This window comes from Apodemus sylvaticus, chromosome 10 (assembly GCF_947179515.1).
Source record: "Apodemus sylvaticus chromosome 10, mApoSyl1.1, whole genome shotgun sequence".
Classification (NCBI taxonomy): domain Eukaryota; kingdom Metazoa; phylum Chordata; class Mammalia; order Rodentia; family Muridae; genus Apodemus; species Apodemus sylvaticus.
The window spans coordinates 53,541,045-53,561,539 of NC_067481.1; the positions used below are offsets into that span (position 1 = coordinate 53,541,045).

The 20,495-nt window shown below is 41.6% G+C and overlaps 1 protein-coding gene across 2 annotated transcripts in view; it reads right to left on the minus strand.

Annotated features, from left to right (window-relative positions):
- Positions 1-234: 234 nt before the first annotated feature.
- Positions 235-20,495, minus strand: part of Rabep1 (rabaptin, RAB GTPase binding effector protein 1) — a 102,685-nt gene continuing 82,424 nt past the window's right edge. For both annotated transcript variants that reach the window (XM_052196655.1, XM_052196654.1), the window contains 6 exons: positions 17,033-17,173; positions 7,641-7,830; positions 6,832-6,887; positions 4,333-4,431; positions 1,921-2,037; positions 235-1,551 (listed from right to left, as the gene is read on the minus strand). In XM_052196655.1, coding sequence (XP_052052615.1) covers positions 1,450-1,551; positions 1,921-2,037; positions 4,333-4,431; positions 6,832-6,887; positions 7,641-7,830; positions 17,033-17,173 — 705 coding nt within the window. In that variant the 3' untranslated portion in view covers positions 235-1,449. The remainder of the gene's footprint in view (positions 1,552-1,920; positions 2,038-4,332; positions 4,432-6,831; positions 6,888-7,640; positions 7,831-17,032; positions 17,174-20,495) is intronic.

The window sequence follows — 20,495 nt, forward strand, 5'->3', positions numbered from 1 at the left end:
CATAATCATGAATATGACTATAAAAATAACCCATGATATGGGGTAAGTAGGCCTTATCTATTTTATTAAAAGAAAAAAGTAGCAAAGATCTCAAGGGCAAATTCATAATGACTTATTACTAACAAAGTCCATTTATGCTATGAATTGATGGTAGTTAAACCAGAAGAGTCTAGTTTACTCATTCCCATAATGTTCCTTTGGGTACCAGCTGTAAGCCAACACCACTCACAAATATTACTTGAACACATTTTTACTTTCAAACCACACGAGTTAAATAGCATAGTTAGCTGTCCACTGGCTACTCCCAGGGTAGCCTGCAGCTAGTACATGAACACACTTCTGATTTCTGCACCACTTCATAAAGCTGTCTGTCCTCAACAGCCTGTTCCACTGGCTGTTTCTCCAAATAGGAAAGCAATCTCAACTCTTGGAAAGGGTGAAACAGATTCTAAACCAGTAAGTTTCCCAGCTTCGCTGTAAGCATAGTTGCTTACACCTTAGGTCTAAACTGTAAAACAAAAAGACAAAGATCTGTAAACCATCGCCATTCTAAATGTGACTTTAAAAAATAAATAGTGTGCCTCTGAGGCAGGCTAAAAGTGAGCAGACTTATACATGTGTACTAGATGTCAGAGATAGCTTGTTTTATTAATATTTTTACCACTGATCCAGTAACTAAAACACTTTGAAAGGGTAGATGGTGCCAGTTTTTTGCCCTGGTACCTTTGGGCCCGGGAAGTTCATCACGGTGTACAGACAAAGTGCTTTCAAGGTTGTTTGTGCTTTTTTCTATAAATTCAACTTCCAATATATATATGGCCTCAGCCAAATATTCAGATTCTCCTAATTTTAATTGCTTTTGTTTGCCATGGCCCTATAGTTCTCAGGCAAGTTTCAGTAGCATTTAAGGTCTTCCAATAGAAGATAAAATGGTAAAAAGGAAACAAAATGCACTGAGCAAGGGATATACAATCAATAGACGATGGCCTGCTCTCACGCTTCATATTTTAATATAAAATACTCATATAGCACACTACACCTTTCTGCTAGCTGAACACTGCTACTGATGAGCCCTAGACAACAGAAAAAAGAAACTTCTCTCCCAGTTTGTATGAACAGAAAACGTAATCCAAACACTATTGGAAAGTTGCTTTCATGTCAGGGAATATGTTCCAGAATCCATGTTGGAGAAAGCAGGCAAGGAAACAGCACTTTTCTGGCACCAAATCTGATCCCACACCTGTTGGGATCGAGTCCAGTGTCTCATTAGTGTTCCCTTTGAACATGTGTTGGCTGTCCCTGCACACAGCAGCCTTCTCCCTCCAGAATTGCATTTCTCCAGTCTTCCTTTGCTGTGACTTCTTCCGTTAAGAGTTAAATAATAATTAATGTTATTCTAAAGATGAGTTAAAAACCCCAAATGCAGGTTAGAATCCTGCTATCAGGGTGTCATGTCTCAGGGAGCTGGTTAATGTCTGTCAGTTTGGTGTCATTCAGAATTGCCCGGATCCTCTCCAAGGAGTCTGCTTGCCGGATCCTCTCCAACTGCACCTGGAGAAAACAATGAAGAGCTGAGCGCGGAGACAACGCCCTCCCTCCCTATGTGCCCTCTACTCGGACTATTTGGTTGACATGCAGCAGAGCAATTCACCAGATATGACTCTTCAAAGGAAAGAAGAAGACAGAAAAAATACTTTAAAAATCCACCAAATTAATCTATATAACACAGTACCCCTCAACCTGATGATAAGGTTGAAGGTAGAGGGAAAGGAGAAGGGGACCAAGTCTGTGGAAGAGACCCAAGTTTCTGGCTTATTGATCATGCAAAGATTTGAGGTAGGGAGAGAGATAATCAGAGTCCTTCAGCTACCCTGGTGCCCTCACCCTCAGAGGGCCACCGTGGTTCGCCAAATGCCTCACCTGAAGAGTCTGAGAAAGTTTTACAAAATCTCTCTGGACTTGTTCACTGACATCTAATTCTGTCTGCAACCTCTGAGCTTTGTTCTTCTCTTCAAACATGAGCTGTTCAACAGTAGCCTAAAAAAATAAGTTTTGAGTGAAGATTAATGACACTGAAGAGCCACTACACCTCTCTAGCTTTCTTAGGAACTTTAACTACTCGCTATATAGAAGCTGTAATTTTTCTTTATTTTCTGTACTAAGGACTGAACCCAGGACCATAGCTTTGTGGTTGGCAAGAACTCTATACTACCAAGCATAACCCCAACTCTTCCTACTACTAGAGCAGAAACCTGAATGATACCTCCATATTCCATTAATCTTTAACTTTATTTTTCTACTGATGGTGGGAGGGTGCGTGCTAGAGCACACAAGGAGCAGCCACAGGACAAGGTGCAGGAGTCAACTCTCCTACCATGCGTGCCCAGGGATTGAGCTTAGGCTTGGCAGCAAGCACATCTAGCTGCTCACTGGTATCCATCTTTGTTTTTGTTTTTTTGTTCTGTTTTGTTTTTGTTAAGGGTCTCTCTAGCCCAAACAAGCCCTGAACTTGCTCTACAGTAGCTAAGAATGATCTTGAATTTCTGATCCACTTGCCTCCCTTCTGGGATTACAGCTTGTGCCAACACACCAGTTTTCTGCAGTGGGGGCATCAAACCCCAGGGACAGCTGCATGCGAGGCAAGCACGGGACCAGCTCAGCTTTCCCTCACACCCAACATCTTTTACATCTGCAGTGTGTGGAGAGGAAAGCACTCACAGGAGGTCGTCAGGAGGACAACCATAGGAGTTGGTTCTCTTCTCCCATTATATGGGTCCCATAGATCAAACTCCAGTTAGCAAGCTTGGCAGCAAGAACTCTTTACCTGCTGCTCCACCCCCACCACCACCCGTTCTTTCTTTCCATAGGGCAGGGTACCAGTTGGATGGGTTACTTGCTCTAGGTATGAAAGCCAGGATAAGAAATGTATTCAAAGTGCTCTGCCTTTGATCCCAAGATAACAGCTGTCACATCAACACAATGTTTAAAGAGCTATTTCCTTTGACATTAACACCTCAGTAATATGGGCCACAACTATCTCCAGCCTTCCTACTGAAAATTATGGGAAACTCTCTAAAAACAATGTACTGACTACCACTAACTCAACTCATTAAGTCCGTGTCTAGGCAATGTCCCTCCATCATCAGCCACAAGTATTTTTATTCTATCCAGACTCAACCAAAATAATCTGTAAATCTGCTTCAATGTAATCTTATCATTTGATATAGGGATGGAATGGGGTAATATTTTCAAAGCAACCCCTCCTCCTTCAATCACTGGGGATTGAACCTAGGGCCTCATGCATGCTAGGCAAGCAGTCTACCACGGAGCTATATAGTCCCAGCTCCCACCTTACCTTTTCAAATAAAATTGTTTTTACTTTTTATTTTTAGACAAGATCAAAGCTGGTGTTAAGCTACTTGGTAGTCTTTTTAAGACCTTTGAACTAGCAAGCCTCCTGCCTTGGTCTCCAGTAACAGGAGCTGCAGGTAGACGCATCACCCAGCACAACTCAGAGCAATATTTCCAACACAGCACTGTCCGAGTTAGGCTCAATCTTATTTTGTATGTGTAAGTGATTATTTGCATATGTGTATGTGCACAATGTGTGTGATAGGAAAGTCTGCCAAATCTGGAACTGGAGTTGCCTGAGCTACATGAGCCGCCATAATCATGCTAGGAACTAAACATAGTCCAGTGCTCACAATCACTGAGCTATCGCTATAGCTGTGGGTTGAAATTTCTAATCAACTACTAATTGAAACCAGTAAAGCCTATGTATGACCCAAGCCTGCAACATTGGCAGAGGGTAAACTTAACCCAACTCTAGGTACATTAAATCCATTTTCTTTTTACAAGTTGTCAATAAAACCAGCGTTCAGAATATAACTACAAACAGCAAAGTTTTGGTTTTTTTTTTTAATAGATATGCTGAATTCCTGCATTTTTAATTTTTTAATTTTTAAAAAACTATGGGTGTTTTATGTACACATAGGTCTGTGTCCCATATACCTGCAATGCCCTGGAGGCAAGGAGAAGCACGGGCTCTCCCCGTGACTAGAATTAAAAAGATGGTTGTAAACATAATATGTTTGTGCTAGGGACTGAACCCAGGTCGTCCAAGAGCAAACAGTGTTCTTAACCATTAAGCCAGCTCTCTAGCCTCCATGTTTGTTTACTTAAGAAGCTCTCACTATGTAAACCAGGCTGGCCTTGAACTCACAAAGATCTATCTGCCTCTGCCTCTGCCTCACTGGTGCTGGGATTAATTAGGTGTATGCTGTCATGCCTTAGTCTCATTTTTTAAATTAAATGACCAACAAACATAATTACCTTAGCAGCAGTTTCTTTCTTTAACTGTTCCTCTAAATTAACTTTTATTTCTTGGAGACTCTCAAGTTGTTGCGACTTCTCTCTTAATGTAGATTCCAACTGTGAAATCAAAAGGGAAAACTGAAACTCCTAGAAATGCTGAAGGCCACAGAGTGCTTTCTAGAGCTATCTGTGACCTAGACTACCATGCCCAAAGTCAGGCTGTGCCTGGAATGGTCTTCTCAAGCTTCACAATGTAGATTCTTGTCCCTCCAGACCTGGCCTTTACCTATTTATTAGGCACCTACCATATTCTAATTCTAAAGCCTGAAACTGAGAAATCAGGACAAGCAGACATGGAAATTAATGCACATCAACAGAAAGGCAGCAGTATTTACTCAGGGAGAAACACTGGACAGCATTTTCTAGAAGAGATGATGAGTGACTTTTGCATTTAGTTCGGGAACTGAACCCAGGGTCAGAGGCTAGCAAGCGTGTGGTCACTTGTCTCCATCCCCAACTTCTTCTCAAACAGGGTTTTTTGTTCAGGCTGGTTCTGAGCTGGTCTTGAGCTCTCTAACCTAAGCAAACCTGTGGTTCTCCTGTGTCTTCTCTTTGTACTGCCATCATGGATTAACATTTTCACAGGGGAAGGAAAGGGTGACAAGGTAAAGAACGTAAAGAAATGTTCCAAAAACAGAATGTCTGCCCTGCCCAAGGATGGTGCTCTGACTCCCTGCAGCGGTGGTGGCTGTGGAATCTTGAGAAGCCAGAGGTGAGAGATCTCTGCACTAAGACTGTAGACTTGTCCTCCTAGTTGAAGGGAAGTGCTGAAGACGCCAAAAAGATTGAAACAGGCTGGCTTCAACACAGAGATGAACTGGAGCAGGCTCCGGTCAAGATGTGAGAACAGGCAGAGAGGGGACACCTCAGAGCTGGAGGAGTAGCTCAACGGGACAGTACTGCACCTGCCTAGAACACAAATGATTTCAATTCCAAGAACCACCAAAACAAAGTGAAGTCTGAACGCAGACTGACAGTGCCAGGTGGAGCGTGATGCCTCTAAGCCTGGCACTTTCTTCTCACTGCTAAGAAAGCACTCTTCCACTGAGCTACACCCTCCAGGCCTGCGTGCAGCTCTTCTCTGCAGTGTGATCTAAAGAAACCTCTACAGAAGTAAAGGGGAGAGCAGGCTGCCTGTGGCAGAGAAGTGCCTGGGAGGTCAGGTGGGAGGCAGAACTCTTTCAAGAACCTTGGAAAACTAATGACTTCCTAGAGAAGCATAATGCAAGGAGACTCTGTTGTTTGTTCTTCATTTGGAAAGGCAGTCTTCCTATGTGCCCAGGCTGGCCCCAAATTCGAATCCTCAGCTCCTTGAGTGCTAGGCTTACAGATGTATCACCACACTCATCTCAATTCTTCCCTCTTAAAGGGAAACGGCTGGGCAATGTTTTATACAGTGGGATGAAAGATCAATCAAGAGATAGCCATTAAAAGCTAGAAAACATGGGGCGGGGGGCGGGGTGGGGTGGGTAGAGGGGTGGTCAGTCAAGGTACTGCCAGTGTTACACTATGGTGAGAGACAAGCCATCATTTTATGTCAAAGATACGACTGATAATAAACTAGGAGAGCATGTCACTGGGGAATCTGGGACTCCAAGTGGCCTGTGTAATGACTAAGCAGTGAGGGTACTGAGATGACAGTGACTGAAAGTCATTGTGAAGACCGAAAGACAAATCTTAGAACAAATGAAAGATTGTCTAGGAGTACTGGAGCCCATGACAGCAAGGGCATGAGATGCCACCAATTCTGGTAGCATTGACTTTTTGAAATAACAGGCCTAGGGCTCAAGAGATGGCTCAGCAGTGAAGAGCACTGACTGCTCTTCCAGAGGTCCTGAGTTCAATTCCCAGCAACCACATGGTAGCTCACAACCATCTGTAATGGGATCCAATGCCTTCTTCTGGTGTGTCTGAAGACAGCTACAGTGTGCTCTTATAAATAAATCCGAAAAGAAAAGAAAAAGAAAAAAAGAAAAAGAAATAACAGGCCTAATCCAGAACTGAGCAGTAGCTGCGTGAGGACAGCAAGAGCAGACTGTGAGTTGGAAGCCAACTAAAGAGCCCAGCAGCGAGCCTTGGGAGGGAGGGAGGCACAGCCAGGAAGCAGCTGCTCCAGGTTAGGGAGCTACAAGAGGCACTCAAGTGAGACACAGACACTGGAGTCAAAGAACGAGAAGCAAGGCACAGCCAGTGAGAGAAGCAGGGCAGCAAGGGAGTAAAGGTCTGTTGGGTCAAGGACACTGAGGCCAGGAATTGAGAAATAGCATGCCCTGTGGGCAACAGTGTATGCACACTTGGAGTGCGGCAGTCTACCGACCACGCCCCAGCGTTCCCACTAAGAAGGCGGCTCTCAAAAGCAGGCCTGAGGCCTCAGCTACCTTCACTTCTTCATTCTGGCACAGGATTGAATAGGTAACACTGAGTGTTGACAGAATTAAATTTAAACTTGTGACTCACCTGTCCCTTTTCAACTTTTATTCTTTCTAATTCAGCTTTTAGACTAGAAATGGAAGCTAGGACAAAAGGGAGAAATATTAGCAATTATTTTTTTTCCTTAAAATGTCCCCAAAGAGTCAGAGATACAGGGAGAAAAGTGTTCTCTCTCAAACTACCCCAGAGAACTGACATTATAATCAAGCTCAGGGAAAGGCCAAGTACACATGCATATTGTGTTCCAACCTAAATTAAACCATATCTAACTGTAGGAAAGCAATGCTGTTAGCGATAAAGTTCTAGAAAGAAATGCTGTCTGTCTGACCCTGTTACCCATGGCCTTTGGCTCCATTACCATCAAAGCCCATAAAAGGATTTAGGGCTTTCACAATTACTGTACCCAGGACAGGTGTTCTTTTTTTTTTTTTTTTTAATTTTTTTTCTATATTTTTTGTTTATATTCCAAATGATTTCCCCTTTCCCAGTTCCCCCCTCCCCATATGTCCCATAAGCCTTCTTTTCTCCACCCATTCTCCAATCACCTCCCTCCTTTTTCTCTGTCCTGGTACTCCCCTACAATGCTAGATCAAGCCTTTCCAGGACAGGTGTTCTTTTATACTTCTGCTTTCTACATCCATGATAATAATGCATTAGTCTCAAACAGTGTTATTTACCAATTCTTCACTCTTGCTTGTCAAGCTCCCTTTTTGAGACAGATCTCCTGGAGTCCTGGCCTCTGATGCTTCTGCTCCCTCCTGGGTAAGCGCTGCACCAGCAGAGCCCCAGCCCCAGCCCCAGCCCCAGCCCCAGCCCCAGCCAACACTTTTTCTCACCTATTTCCTCCTTGCAGTTTTCTATTTCCAGCTGTAGTGTCTCTTCGAGGTTTTCTTTTAAACACTGTTCCGCTTGAATTTGCTCTTTTAGGAAAAGTATTTCAGCCTTCAGCTTCTCTTCCATGTGGTCTGCCGCTGTCCGCACATGAACAATGTCCTCACGATATTTTAGAACCAGTTCACGAAGCACCTGGATTCAGTAAATAAGAGGTTACTGGATCTGTGAAGGTGGGAGAAGATGAAGACTTCCGTTTCAAATGATGCAGGTACACAGACTGTGAGCGTCCATGAGCACAGTGCTCTGACAGCTGGTACCTTTGCAGAGCCACATTCACCATGGCCAAAAGCTATGACGTGAGCTTCATTGTCCCCTCAAAGATGTTTTATGAGCAGGAAAAATAAAATGTTATGCAATTTTCTTATGAAATTCACTAGGAAGAGTACCTTCATAAAGATCAAAAAGATAAAAAACTCAGGAACAAGTATAAACTCAAGATAAAATACATTTAACTTACCTATTCGCATATTCAAATGCTAAATCTCTTTAGTCAAAGTACTATGTCAAGTAAGTAATGACCACACACACACACACACACACACACACACCCTGAAAAGAAAGGCAGCAAGCTTTTTTTTTCTTCATTTTTGTTTTGTTGCGAAAGGCTGGCCTCAAACTTACAGAGACCCACCTGCTTCTGCCTCCCAAGTGCTGAGATTACAGGAATATGCCATCATATATGGCTTTTTCCTCCCAAAGTTCAATCTTTTAGAAATCGTAATCATATCCTACAGAAAACCAACCAAACTGGCACCCCCACAGTTTTCTAAGTGAATACATTTACCTAGTGTTTTGGGGTGGGGCTTACCTATGTTACCCAGGCTGGCCTGGGACTCCCTACACAGCCCATCTGGCTTCAGATTCACAAACCTCTTGCTTCAGTCTCTAGAGTGTAGGGACTGCAGGCAAGCACCGCCACACTCATCTTAGAGAGCTTCTAAATCTAGGAATAAAGATTCTCTAGCTAACAGAGCAAACAGCTATTTCCAACCAAAAAGGAAAGTTTTATCAGAGGTGAAGGTGGTAGTAAAGTTATTTAAAAATCATGGCAAAGCCACAGTTTCCCAAACTTTCTGTATCATCAATTACCAGTTAAGAAAGGGGCAAGATCTTTCCTAAGAGGGCTGGGTCTGGGCTAGACCATAGCAGTGGGCAAGATAAACAACTGTGTCTTTAAAAGTAAAACAACAACAAAAACTACTACTAGTAATGTTAATGTGTACACAGAAAAAATTAGGTAGGACTATAAGAAACTTACTTATAAAAAGATAAATTTATATTATATTTGATTTTTTCATTTGAGACAAGAGTCTCACTGTGTAGGGCAGGCTGGCCTAGAGCTTACAAGTAGAACTGGCTGGCCTCAAACATAACCCAATCCTCCTGCCTCAGCCACCTAAAGTGTTGAGATTACAGAGCCAAGCCACTATAACCAGCTCATATCTAATTTTTAAAGCAGTAACAGTTTTCATTTACTATTTTATTTCTGCACATGTGAGTGAGAGGCAGGCCCTGGCATATGGCTGTGTGAAGACCATCCTCTTCCTGCAAAGGAGTCCTAGGGACTGACTCTGTCTGGCAGCCTCTGCAGCAGGCACCCTTTAGCAACTGAGACATCTCACCAGCCCTGATTTTCTTTCTACAAAATAAAGGAAAAGGGCCTCACAAGTAAAATTCTCTTATTTTGTTTTGAAAATTGGTCTAAGAAATCTCATTTCTACTTAGGCAACATTGAGTTTGAGGATCATAAACCTAAAAAGGTATTTTCTTTTCATATTGAAAGATTTGTAATTACATAGTTGTAACATTTGGACAGAGTTAAGAGGGTAATTTCCCTACCAAAGCAGACTTCAAGTGGCAAAACAAATTCCATCTTTACATTCAGAAAATAGATGAATATAACATAACTCTTTAAATTCTATCTACAAAAGCAAGCATCACAAAGAATCAACCTGGTGAACCTAAGCATATGGCTTATTCTACATCTGGTCCTACAGGACAAAATCATAGACCTTGTTCTAAGGGAACAAAACGTAGCAGTTTAATTGTTCTAGTGTAAACTGGTGAAATAGAATCTTCCTCCAATCAGCTGGGGGAGATGAGGAGAAGGGTAACAAGTAACAGACCATGTTCCAAAATAAAAAGGAAAGGCATCTGGGATTAAAGGGGGTGGTGGTGGTGGGGTGGGGGGAACAGGACAGTGAGAAAGCCAAAGCAGAGACAAGAAACAGTCCACAGCCCCAAGCCAGGCCCCTCAGGAGGGAAGTGCCGACTTACAAAGGCAAACCTACCAGAGTAACAGCAGTCATCTCAACAGAAACCACAAAGGCTGGGAGAGCAGGGCTGATATATTTCAAATAACTTCCAACCAAGATTACAAATCCAGCAAAGTCATCTTTTAAAATCAAAAGACTAGGCATGGTAGTGCACCCTTTAATCCCAACTACTTTTGGGGGGTGGGGATGGGGGGACAAATCAGATTTCAAGCCAAAGGGCCTGGAGAGACACTGAGAGGCTAAGAGCATGTACATCGCCCGTATCAGGTCTGAGCTCAGTTCCCAGCACCCACAGCTTGAGTGCCTGCAACTCTAGTTCCAGTCAATACAATGCCCTCTTCTGGCTTCCTCAAAGCCACAAACATGACAGGCACACAAAATTAAAATCTTTAAAAATTAGTTAATGAGCTGGGTGGTGGTGGCGGCGGCGGTGCACGCCTGTAATCCCAGCACTCTGGGAGGCAGAGGCAGGCGGATTTCTGAGTTCGAGGCCAGCCTGGTCTACAGAGTGAGTTCCAGGACAGCCAGGGCTATACAGAGAAACCCTATCTCAAAAAAACCAAATCCAAAAAACAAACTAACAAACAAAAAAAATCAGTTAATGAAGAGCCAGGTGTAGTGGTGCACACCTTTACTCATAGCACTTGGGAGGCAGAAAGAAGCAGATGGATCTCTGTGAGTTATAGCCTAGCCTGGTCTACATTATAAGTTCCAGGACAGCCAGGGCTACATAGTAAGGCCCTATCTTTGGGGGGCGGGGAGGGGGGGAATAAGCAAATAAAGAAGTTTTTTAAAAAAAAAAAAGGCCAGGTGTATCAGCTCACTCCTTTAACCCCGACACTCAGTAGACTGAGGCAAGCAGACCGCTAAGTTTGGGGATAGCCTGCTCTACAGAGCAAGTTCTAAGACACCCAGTAGTACACAGAGGAAACCCTGTCTTGCAAACAAAAACAGGACTAGAGAGATGGCTCAGCAGTTAAGAGCACTGGCTTCCAGGGGAACCAGGTTCAATTCCCAGCACACACATGTCAGCTCACAACTGTCTGTAACTCCAGTTCCAGAGGACCCAACACCCTCACACACACATGTAGGAAAAACTACAATGCACATAAATTAAGTAAATTAAAAAAGAAAAAGCAAAAATAAATTAAGAACCGGGCAGTAGTATCACACACCTTTAATCCCAGCATCTGGGAACAGAGGCAGGTGGATCTCTATATAAATTAAAGGGCCAAGCTGGTTTGCAGAGCAAGTTTTAGGATGGCCAGGGCTACACAGAGAAACTGTCTCAAAAAACCATACACATCAACGAGTGCGCGCGCACGCGCGCGCGCACACACACACACACACACACACACACACACACAAAATTAACAAATACAACACATAAAAAATAAACCTGAGGATATCAGTCAGCAGCAAAGCACCTTCCTAGTACACACAAGGCCCTAGAATCAATCCACACACTTCAGGAAACTGGGTAAAGTGGCCAACCAGGGCTATTAGTGAAACCCATCTTTTAAAAAAATCCACATAGTTAAGTAAGGTTTGGGGTGGAGAATGTTCCCCCAAATATGTAACAACTGTGTGTGACAAACAACGGTGCACTGAGTATCATGAAACAGAAATGCAGGAGGACACAGAAGCTCAGACACAGCAACAGCAGGTGATCTCACTCCCCACTCTTCATCAACAGGTCACCAAGGCAAAAGTACAAACCAACACTTAACTTATACTACAATCACACAGACATACCAGACATCTCCAGAATACTCTATCCAGCAGCCATAGTATATATTCTTCCCCCCAACCAAGCCTGAGATTAGTAGATGCAAAGAAATACATCAAGGTGGAAATTAATAAATGGAGACTAAAAGAAAATACAAGGAGGCTGGAGAGATGGCTCAGCAGTTAAGAGCACTGACTGCTCTTCCAGAGGACCAGAGTTCAATTCCCAGCAACCACATGGGGCTCACAACCAACTGTAATGGGATCTGATGCCTTCTTCTGATGAGCACATGTACATGCAGATAGAGCACTCATGTATAAAATAAATAAATCATTAAAAGGAAGAAAAGAAAATATAAAAAAGCAATAAAATAGAATCTGTTTTTTGAAAAGAGAAATAAGAATCTGAGCAATGTTTGCACACACTTTTAATCCCAGTACTTGGGAAGAAGAGGCAGGCAGAGCTCTGTATTTTGAGGCCACCCTAGCCTACATAGTGAGTTCCAAGACAGCTAGTGGTACACAGAAAGACCTTGTCTCATAAATGAATAAATGAATGAATGCAAAAAAAAAAGACACGAAGGAAGAAAAAAATAGGATTGGCAAACATTTACCTAAAGTAATCCTAGGGGATGAATCACTCAAATTATAGAATTAGAGATGAAAGGAGATATTACAACAGACACTACTTATATCCAGAAGACCACAAAAGAAAGTCTTTAACTTAAATTAAAGTTAAAGTCTGGATGAGAGGGATAAATTAAGGAGGCATAGGACATACCCAAATTAAACCAACAAACGCAACTCCAGCAGATCTGTTATAAACACTGAGGTCAGAAAATCTTCCAGAGGAAAGGTCAGGATTAGACAGTCATTGCAGAATTCTACCAGACCCACAAGAAAAATAACAATGCTCCACAAACTATACAACAGTGGGGAAGGAACCTTCCAAACATGGTCTATAAAATCACTATTACCTGACACTAAAACCAGGTAAAGGAAGGAAAGAGGAGGGAGGGAGTGAGTGAGTGAGTGAGTGAGGGAGGGAGGGAAGGAGGGAGGGAGGGAAGGAGGGAGGAAGGGAGGAAAGGAAGGAAGGAAGGAAGGAAGGAAGGAAGGAAGGAAGGAAGGAAGGAAGGAACTATAGATCAATTATGCTGATACAAAAATGTAAAAATTCTCATAAAATACAAAAGGCTAGAAGAGAGATGGCTAAGTGGTTAAGAGCACTTGTTGCTCTTGTAAAGGACCAGGTTTGATTCCTAGCACTGCTGTGGTACAAAAACATGCAAGTAACACACACACACACACACACACACACACACACACACACACACACAAATAAAATTAAACAAAACTTAAAAAGATTATTCAACAACATATGTGAATCAATTAGATATAATATAGCATATGAAGAGAACTAAAGATTGTCTCAATAGATGCAGAAAGGATGTTTAACAAAATTCAACACACTTTCACCACACACATCCCTTGTATATAAAGCAGGAACACGGGGCTGGGAAGACAGCCCAGTTAGTAAAACATGCTACATAAGCACGGGCCAGCATTTCCATCCCAGAACCCAGCTAAAAGCCAGCTTTGTGGTGAAGGTTTATGTTCCAGTGCTAGGGAAACAGATACAGGAGGGTCCTCAAGGCTCGCTGGCCAACCATTCTACCCAAATTGGTAAGCTCTAGGTTCAGTAAAGAACCCTGTCCCAAAAGAACAGGAGAGATTAAGGAAGTTAACCTGCCATCTACCTCAGGCCTCCACACGTATACACACATTTACATCTAAATATGTACACTCCAACAGAATGATCACACTTCTCCACACTCCAACAGAACGATCACACTTCTCCACACTCCAACAGAAGAACGATCACACTTCTCCACACTCCAACAGAAGAACGATCACACTTCTCCACACTCCAACAGAATGATCACACTTCTCCACACTCCAACAGAATGATCACACTTCTCCACACCATTTTATGATAAACCACAAGCCAAGCCATAGCACATGAAAAGACAACTGAAAGCATTCATGTAACGTCAGGATGAGACAAGGGTATCCACTCTTACTAGCACTCAGCCTAGTGCTTAATGCTTAGCCAGCAATAAAGCAAGACAGATGAATAAAAAGAAGTCCAAGTACCCTTATTTGCAGATGATAAGTCTATACTTTGAAAGACCCTAAAGACACCAATACACTCTTTCAATGAGACCGCAGAAAGTAAAAACTTAACATAGGAAAACTATATTCTATGTATCAATAACCAGCAAACTAAGACAGAGATAATAAGGAAAACAATTCTATTCATAATCCTGTAAAACAACAAACAGGATCACCCAAAAAGAACTCCAGTCCTCTACAGTGAATCTAGAAGGAAAGCAGAGAAATAAATTGAAGACATTAGAAAACTGAAAACCATTTAATGGCTTAGTAGAACTAATGTTTTGAAAATTGACATATTATTAAAATTTAGCTAAAGGCTCAATGCACTCACCATAAAAATTCCATTCTTCATGGCGGGAGGAAAAAGTGGGATTCTAAAATGGATTTGGAAGCACTAAATACAGAAGTGCAATGCTTAAAACTACATCAGTGCTGGGCAGTGGTGGCACACACCTTTAATCCCAGAACTTAGGAGGCAGAGGCAGGCGGATTTCTGAGTTCAAGGACAGCCTGGTCTACAGAGTGAGTTCCAGGACAGCCAGGGCTACACAGAGAAACCCTGCCTCGAAAAAAACAAACAAACAAAAACAAAACAAAAACAAAACAAAACAAAACAAAAAACCAAACCAAAACAAAAAAAATCAAACTACATCAGCAGTTTTCTTAACGTGGCTCCAAAGGCTCAGGAAGTAAGAACTGACAATGGGAAATGGGCATCAAACTAAAGGGATAAAACATTTCCTACACAGTCAGGATGTGCTGTGAATGTGAAGTGTCCCCCAAAGGCTTGTGTGTTTGAATACTTAGTCACCAACACGGAAGAGAATGGGTGCTTGGAGTAAAGTATCGAGGTGTCTAGAGCAGCTCCATCTCCTTCCCTCCCTCTGCTTCCTGGCTGAGGGGCACTATGACCAGCCGCCTCATGTTCCTGCTGTCCTTGGCCATGACAGGTAAAGACTGCAGGCGAAGTGAACTTGCCCTCCAGTAAGCTGCTGTTGTTAGGCATTTTGCCCTAGCAATGAAAAACTAACTATTGCATGATTAATACACACAGGCAAAGAATACATACGAATACATACACAAAACAATCACACTTTAAAATAAATAACTGAATCAACAAATCGGAAAAATCTATTCTTCAAAGAAGTGAAAATGGAAAGCAAATACAAAAGAAAACCGAAGAAACCAATGTTCAATACCCTTACCCATCAAGAAAATACAAATCAAAAGTACACTGAGGTTTCATCTCACCTCAGTGAGAAGGGTTACCAAAAAAAAAAAAAAAGATCAAAAACCCACCACAGTAAATGTGGACATGGATATAAGGGAAAACAAACCCTTATAATAATGTTGCTAAGAATGTAAATTACTTCAACCACTATAAACATTACAGTACAGAAAGGCTCTTCAAAAGTAAAACTTAGGGCCTGGAGACATGGCTCAACAGTTAAGAACACTGACTGCTCTTCCAGAGATCCTGAGTTCAATTCCCAGCAATGACATAGTGGCTCACAACTAACTGTAATGGGATCTGATGCCCTCTTCTGGTGTGTCTGAAGACAGCAACAGTGTACTCACATATATAAAACAAATAAATCTTTAAAAAAAAAAAGAAAAAGAAAAAAGTAAAACTTAGGTTAGACATAGCTACCCAGTCCTTAACTTTGAAGGCAGAGGCAAGAGTATCTCTTGTAAGTTCCAGGCCAGCCTGGTCTGTATAATGAGTTCCAGGCCAGCCTGGTCTGTATTGTGAGTTCCAGGCCAGCCTGGTCTGTATTGTGAGTTCCAGGCCAGCCAGGGCTATAAAGTAAGACCTTGTCTTAAAAAAAAAAAAAAACCCACCAAAACCAAAACTTCCAAATAGTCCAGTTGTTCTGTACCTGGGTGTGCCCCTGAGGAATCAAATCCAGCAAACCCTAGAAAAACCCTGTTTACTGCAACATTATTATTCTTGCAAAGGTTTTATGTAGGTATTCAAGAAAAAAATGTGGCACTGTACACAAAGAAGAATTATGTTACTTAAAGGAAAACTGATGGAGACCATCCATCATATTAAGGAAAATAAGCTAGTGAGACAAACAAATACTGTATGTTATCTCTCATACAGCAGAATCTAGACTTTTTTTAAAGACTATTTTAGAGGTGGGGGTTAAGAGATGAAATAGGAAAAAACAGATTGATATACACTATATGCATGAATGAAAATAACACAAATGAAACTTACTGTTGTGTAATTAATATATGCTAATTCAATAAATAAAACAATTACATAGTTCCAAAATTACCCATGTTCTCATATGACATAGTAACTCTATACTACTAAGTATATATTTAGGAGAAATGAAAACAGGTCTTACTAGATCCTGTACCTAACTGGTACCTAAATGCCCACCAAAAGATGAATAAACAAAACATCAAGACAGTACAGTATTATAATTCAGCTATAAAAAGCAATTAAAGTCAATATTTGCTACAACATGGGTGAATCTTGAAAACATGCTAAGTTAAAAAAAAAAAAAAGCCAAAGCAGATAAAAAAAGAGTATAAGGAAATATTTACAGATAGAAGGCAGATCATTAGTTCCTTAGATTAAGAATAAAGGGAATAGAAGGAATCCCTACAAGGAAAGGAGGGACTTTTATTTATTTGGTTGGTTGGTTGGTTGGTTTGGATTTCTTTTATGTGTATGGGGTTTTTGCTTGCATGTTTCAGTACACACATAGGTGATACCTGCGGAGGCCAGATGTGTCTAATCCCCTGGGACTGGATGTATAGAAAAATCAAACCCAGATCCTCTGGAAAAGCAGCCAATGTTCTTAGTCACTAAACCGTTTTTTCCAGCCCTGAAGGTTTCTTTCTACAGTAAAGGAAATGCTAAAATGGGAGTGTGGCAGCACACACCAGTAACACCAGCACTAGGGAGACAGAGACAGGATGGAGTCTGAGGCTGGCCTGCACTACATACGCAGACAATATTTCAAAGACAAAGTTTTAAAACTGGCATTTATCCATCAATATGCTAAAGGATGAATTACATCTTTAAAAGTAGAATTGTTTGGCATATAAAATTAATAAAGATTTTTCTAAAGAAGCTTTAAACCATTTTAAAAAGTATACTTGCTTGTATTTTTGATGTTGTGGAAATACATTACCTCTACAGTATCTGGAAGAATGAAGTCTTCTGCTAGCTGTAATGACACATGCAAGCTATGCTTTCCCTGGAGACTGTCATTGTCTTTCTGTAACCTCACCAGCTCTTCTGAAACCTGTTCCCGTGACTGCATCAGCACTGCCTAAAACAGAAACAGATGCTAGGAAGGTAAATCCAGTTTAGTAACAACTACATCAGAGAAAAATAAGGCCAAACAAAATGACATTTGAAGATGGAGCATGCAATAAAACTATACAAACTTCTAAAAATGTAAAAATGTACACGGAGCTCATAACTTATATTTCCTGTATTTATTGTGGTGTGGACATGTGTGTGCCCCAGCATGTGTGTGAAGACCAGAGCACAAGGTTGTGGGGTCCATTCTTTGGTTCTATGTTTACAGAGGTTCCAGGTATCACACCCAGGTCAAGCACCTTCCCCTGCAGAGCCATCTAACACCCACCAGCCCCACCTCACTTTTTATTTGCAGCCTATTTATTCAGCAAGGGGTGAGGCAATGAGACAAACATGGGAGCTCATTCTCTACTGTTCCTACCAGCAACTCAAAAAGATTCACTGCTTCTCTCAGAACACAGATGAACAGATTCTGCGGCTCAGTACAATTAGCTGACAATATTCCACCAAAGAATGGAAAAGGCAGTATTCCCATCTTCCTTCATACTTGCTGCATATATACAATATTTGTGTCCAGGAGCTAGTGAATGGCTGGGCAGTCTCAGGCTACGAGTCTTCCAAAGGATCTAAGGTTGTATGTGGTGATGTATGCCTGTGTTCCCAGCACCCAGAGGTCGGAAGGCAAGCAAGCCTCAGATGGATAGAAAACTAAAGGCCAACATGAGCAACATGAGGTCTTGCCTCAAGCTTCCACGCCGCTCCCTCACCACTACTCAATAAAGAAGATCCACGCTAAGTTAATACGCACCTTAAGAAGTTTATGTCTTAATTTTTAAACTAACACCCACCAGCCCCACCTCACTTTTTATTAAGTAAGATGTTAAGTTTAATTATAAGAAGAAAACTCATATTTCTTTTGATGTTTAAAAGAATTGAAATATCAAGTACTAACTAATTTGTATCAACATGAAAGTTATTCCAGCTAATATAAGTTTAAACTAAAGCTGTATAAAACTCCCTTGTCTCTGCTTATTTTTTTGTTTTGCGTCTTTTTTTTTTTTGAGACAGAGTTTCACTATGTTGCCTTGGCTGGCTTGGAACTCAGTGTGGTGGGATTAAATTAAATACCCACAAATGCAGATCACTCACTCAAGCAAACTTTGTCACCCACTATAGGAAAGCAGGCATTTTTCTGTTTGTCAAGAATACACAGACAGAGCTAGAGAGATAGCTTAGCAGTTAAGAGCACGAACTCCTCTTCCAAAGGACCCAGTTTCTTTTTTTCTTTTTTTTTTTTTCTTTTTTTTTTTGGTTTTTCGAGACAGGGTTTCTCTGTGTAGCCCTGGCTGGCCTCGAACTCAGAAATCCACCTGCCTCTGCCTCCCAAGTGCTGGGATTAAAGGCGTGCGCCACCACCTCCCGGTAGGACCCAGTTTCAAATTCCAGCACCCACATGGCAGCTCACAACTGTAACTCCAAAATCTAACAACCTCATCCAGACATATATGCAGGCAAAACACCAGTGCATATAAAATAAAAACTTAAAAAAAAAAGATTTATTAACAATAATACATAGACAAAGATATTTGCCTTGGAGAGATAGAAGAGAAAGTTGAGTTAAAGCCAAAACTACCCTTCAATATGACATGGTGCTATTAATAAAAACTGCTTAGCAAACAGTACAAGGAACACATAACTAGGAAAAGGCCAGGGAGAGATTTATCTCTCAGGGTAGGTGACAGCTGAATCCTGAAGGCAGTCAAGGTCATCTACAAACTGTAATTAAACATTATTAGCTTTATTTGCCTGAAGCTAGTTGGATTGAGCTCTATGATCACCCGCAATCTGTACCTATCCTACTAACATTCTACAGAGATACCCAGGACTCTCCCTTTGGCTAACAGACTCTTGATACATTGAACCCCAAGGAAATGGAATTCCCCAGGACCCATGCTGAGAAAAAGAAACAAAGTCACCCGGGTACCAGCCAGAGGGTCATCTCCTAGAAACTACTCCACACAATTCTGACTTGTCCGACCACCTTAAGGGTAAGACAAGAACAGAGCCGATGATGACAGGTGGGACCGCATCTTGACAGAATAGCTTAACTATCTGTGCACACGTCTTGCCTTCAACTTAAATTTAACCCTCGTTAGGAGCATGAAGGCAGACTTGGGGGGGTGTCATTTGACTTCTTTGTTCTTCCCAGGGTAGCCATGGAAGAGCAGCAATAAAGACTATCAAAGGAAAACTCCTGTCAAGAGAAGATTCTCTGGCCTGGGTAGAGACCTAGCTGTCTGTGTTTGTCTATCTCTGTCTGTGTCTCTTTCTTTGTGTTTATGTATGTATTTGTATGCATGCACAAGACTGTGTTTGAGGGCTGGCGAGATGGCTCATCGGTGAAGAGCACTGACTGCTCTTCCAGAGGTCCCGAGTTCAATTCCCAGCAACCACATGATAGCTCACAACCATCTGTAATGGAATCCAATGCCCTCTTCTGGTGTGTCTGAAGACAGTAACAGTATACCCACATACGTAAAATCAATCAATCAATCAATCAATAAATCTAAAAAAAAAAAAAGAGTGTGTTTGAGTATTAAGAAATAGTATTGTGGGGACTGGAGAGATGGCTCAGCTGTTAAGAGCACTGACTGCTCTTCTGGAGGTCCTGAGTTCAAATCCCAGCAACCACCTGGTGGCTCACAACCATCTGCAATGAGATCCAATGCCCTCTTCTGGTGTGTCTGATGTGTACTTACATATAATAAATAAATCTTAAAAAAAAAATAGTATTGTATATACAATGTGTATAAGTGCACGCACATAGGTCACAGCACGTGTGGAGGTCAGAAGTCAACACTGGACTGACCTCTTAATCCCTCTCTACCTTAATTACACCCAATTTTGAAGACATTAAACCTAAGCTGACTGGCCAATAAGTTCTAGAGATCAGCCAATTGCATACCAATTGCTCCCCTCCCTGCACTGTAGTTGCAGGGGCACATGAGCTGACATATAGGGTTTCTATGTGGGTACTATGATCTAAACTGTACAGTAACAACTTTGCCAATTAAGCCATCCTCCTAGCCCAAATTTCTCAATGCTAATTATGACTTTAACTGAACTATTGAGAATAGCTGACCAAACCTGACTTCTTAGGACTGCTAAGGCCCAGGTTTTGATGCTAATTTCAGTAACAGATCCACTTAACAACTAAGTATTAGCTTCCTGTTACCTTCTGGATATGAAAGAAAGAAAAGAAAAAAGAAAAAGGAAAGTGAAAGAAAATATATGTCTATTTCATTTTAATTTATGGATTTCCTGTTTTA